Consider the following 2,500-nt stretch of genomic DNA (forward strand, 5'->3'; position numbering starts at 1 on the left):
CTTTGTCCAGACACTGTAGGATCATGGACACATCCTGCTGGGTGTCTTGAAATCTTTACACATGGGTTTAGGATTGCAAGGATAATATTATCATTCTTCTTTTTTGGAAATGTTGAGTGAACAGTTGTTCAAACATGACTACCCATATGCATCATTCTTAATTTCCAGGTGGAGGTGGTTGGAAACAGCATCTTTGACTTTGTCCACCCAGGTGATGAAGTGTACTTGCGGGAGGTGCTGACAGTGAAACCTGGTACGATAATGCTTATTACTTTGTCCTGCTCATATTTACATACCAGCAAATACCACCCGTCGCTTTGGGGAAGTGAGAGAGGGGTGGGGGAGAGAGAGGAGGGGTAGGGGAGCGAGGGAGGGGTGTGGGAATGAGGAGGGAGGGGAAATGAGGAGGGAGGTAGACTGAAGAGGGGTGGAGGAGTGAGAAAGTAGGAGGGAGTGAGGAAGGGGGAGAGCAAGGAGGGGTAGGGGAAGGAAAAGCAGTGTGAGGGGAGGGCAATGTAAGGCAGTGTTTGGGGATGGGAAGGGAAGGCAGTGTGAGGGGAAGGCAATGTAAGGCGGTGTGAGGGGAGGGGGGGTCTGGACATAACTACCATCCAGATATGTCCAGAGATAACCGCCATCTGGGCACAACCACTCTCCAGATATGTTCAGAGAGACAGACAGACAGAGAGAGGGATGGTGGTCGGGGAGTTAGCAGAGGAAATATGTTATGCTTTATGAACAACACACACACACACACACACACACACACACACACACACACACACACACAACAAAACTGAGGTTATATATATATATATATATATATATATATATATATATATATATATATATATATATATATATATATATATATATATATATATATATGTAAATCCCATGATCGGAATCACTCTGAAATGTATCTGTCTAATCTTACTCATTCATTATCTGGGTACATAGGGGGCAGACACAGCACAAGGTTGATGAGACAGACTAGATCACTGGAGAATGTAATCTGAGCCGTTCAACAGAAGGATGATGGAGTTGAGTGGACAGAGGAGGTGAAAAAATATATATATATATATATATATATATATATATATATATATATATATATATATATATATATATATATATATATATATATATATATATATATATATATATATATAGTGTTGCAGGTTGTGACCACAGTGCAGTCAATCTTGTTATAGCATGTTAGTAGTGAATGACCTTCGGCATGTCCCGAATAGTTACTTTTCTCTTAGTTAAAGCCTCCTTCTTTAACTGCCAAATTTTCTTTGACACTGAAAGTCTTGGAAGACTGAGGGAAGGGACAATGGCGAGGATTATGAACACTGTTTATCGCTCTTTCCTCTTCATCTATCTTTATCGTAGACGTGGTTGCTTTTGTTCTTTGTTGTGTTGTGTCAGCTTTGCTTTGCTTGTTATAGATTGCCAGTGCGACCTGACCTGTGACCGTTCACTCTTGTGTTTCCTTTTCCCACCAACCTTAATACCTATATGCCCTCCCAACCCACCGTGCCCCCTGACCTCCCGCTCCCCTGTGGCTTTCCTGCCACCTTGTCTCCACGACACAAGTACAGACCTTTTTGAGGAGATCTATCAGGACTTCTTTGTTCGAATGAGTTGCACAGGTTTGGGCCTCAAGCGGTGTGCTCGGGGTAAACCGGTGCCTCTCAGGTCAGCCAGTTGGAAGGTATACTCGATGCTTCCCCCCCCCCCTTGTTCCTTTTAAACTTGTGTTGTGGTTTGGAATACAACATCATGAATCGCTTGAGTATTCAAAATTACTCAAAAGAGCTTTTCATAATCAATATCTTGTAAATTAAAGCTTTTTTGCTCGAGGGGAGAAATGCAGTGATTTGTTCAAATACATGAACAGTATTATTACGTTAAATTATGATTTAGACACCAACGAAAGATGTGAATTGTTTACTTAAACATGGTAATCCTGAACATAGTTATTTATGCAATCATTTGTTCAGTCAATTACCTGTTGGAGGTCAACTATGAAAACATCATAGGTCCACCAATCTTATGGCCCAAAGGACAGTGGGGGGGGGGGGAGAGAGAGAGAGAGAGGGACAGACAGACAGACAGACAGACAGACAGACAGACATTAATTCATTTGAGGAAATTTGTAAATGGTCCACGGCACTGGCCACCATGTTATTCCTCATTTAACCATTAAGGTTCAAAGAAGAACTTGATAAAGGAGGGAAATCTCTCAACAGTTTCTGATCATAAATCTTGAGTGATACAACATGGTAATCTGAGAACAAACACCAACAAAGTTAGTGAGAGTAGTTAAGAACCCAAATCGGTATTCAGCAGGATTATAGATCACAATGATCAGTGTGACTTTGAACGACTGATGGAAAGAGCAGGATTGGATGGACATAGGGGGGATCAAGAGACAAGGGACACAGAGGATTGAAAGTGAACGGAAAACATAGACGCAGGATGATTTGTAAAA

The 2,500-nt window shown here is 41.6% G+C and overlaps 1 protein-coding gene across 1 annotated transcript in view; it reads left to right on the forward strand.

Annotated features, from left to right (window-relative positions):
* LOC147031470 (endothelial PAS domain-containing protein 1-like) overlaps positions 1–2,500 on the forward strand; it is a 109,947-nt gene that overhangs the window by 29,953 nt on the left and 77,494 nt on the right. The window contains exons 4-5 of the mRNA XM_085863703.1: positions 169–253; positions 1,608–1,720. Of these exons, the coding sequence (XP_085719829.1) occupies positions 169–253; positions 1,608–1,720 (198 nt within the window). The remainder of the gene's footprint in view (positions 1–168; positions 254–1,607; positions 1,721–2,500) is intronic.

Source organism: Eptatretus burgeri, chromosome 2 (assembly GCF_056783735.1).
Source record: "Eptatretus burgeri isolate ZD-2024b chromosome 2, Ebu_testis_v1, whole genome shotgun sequence".
Classification (NCBI taxonomy): Eukaryota; Metazoa; Chordata; class Myxini; order Myxiniformes; family Myxinidae; genus Eptatretus; species Eptatretus burgeri.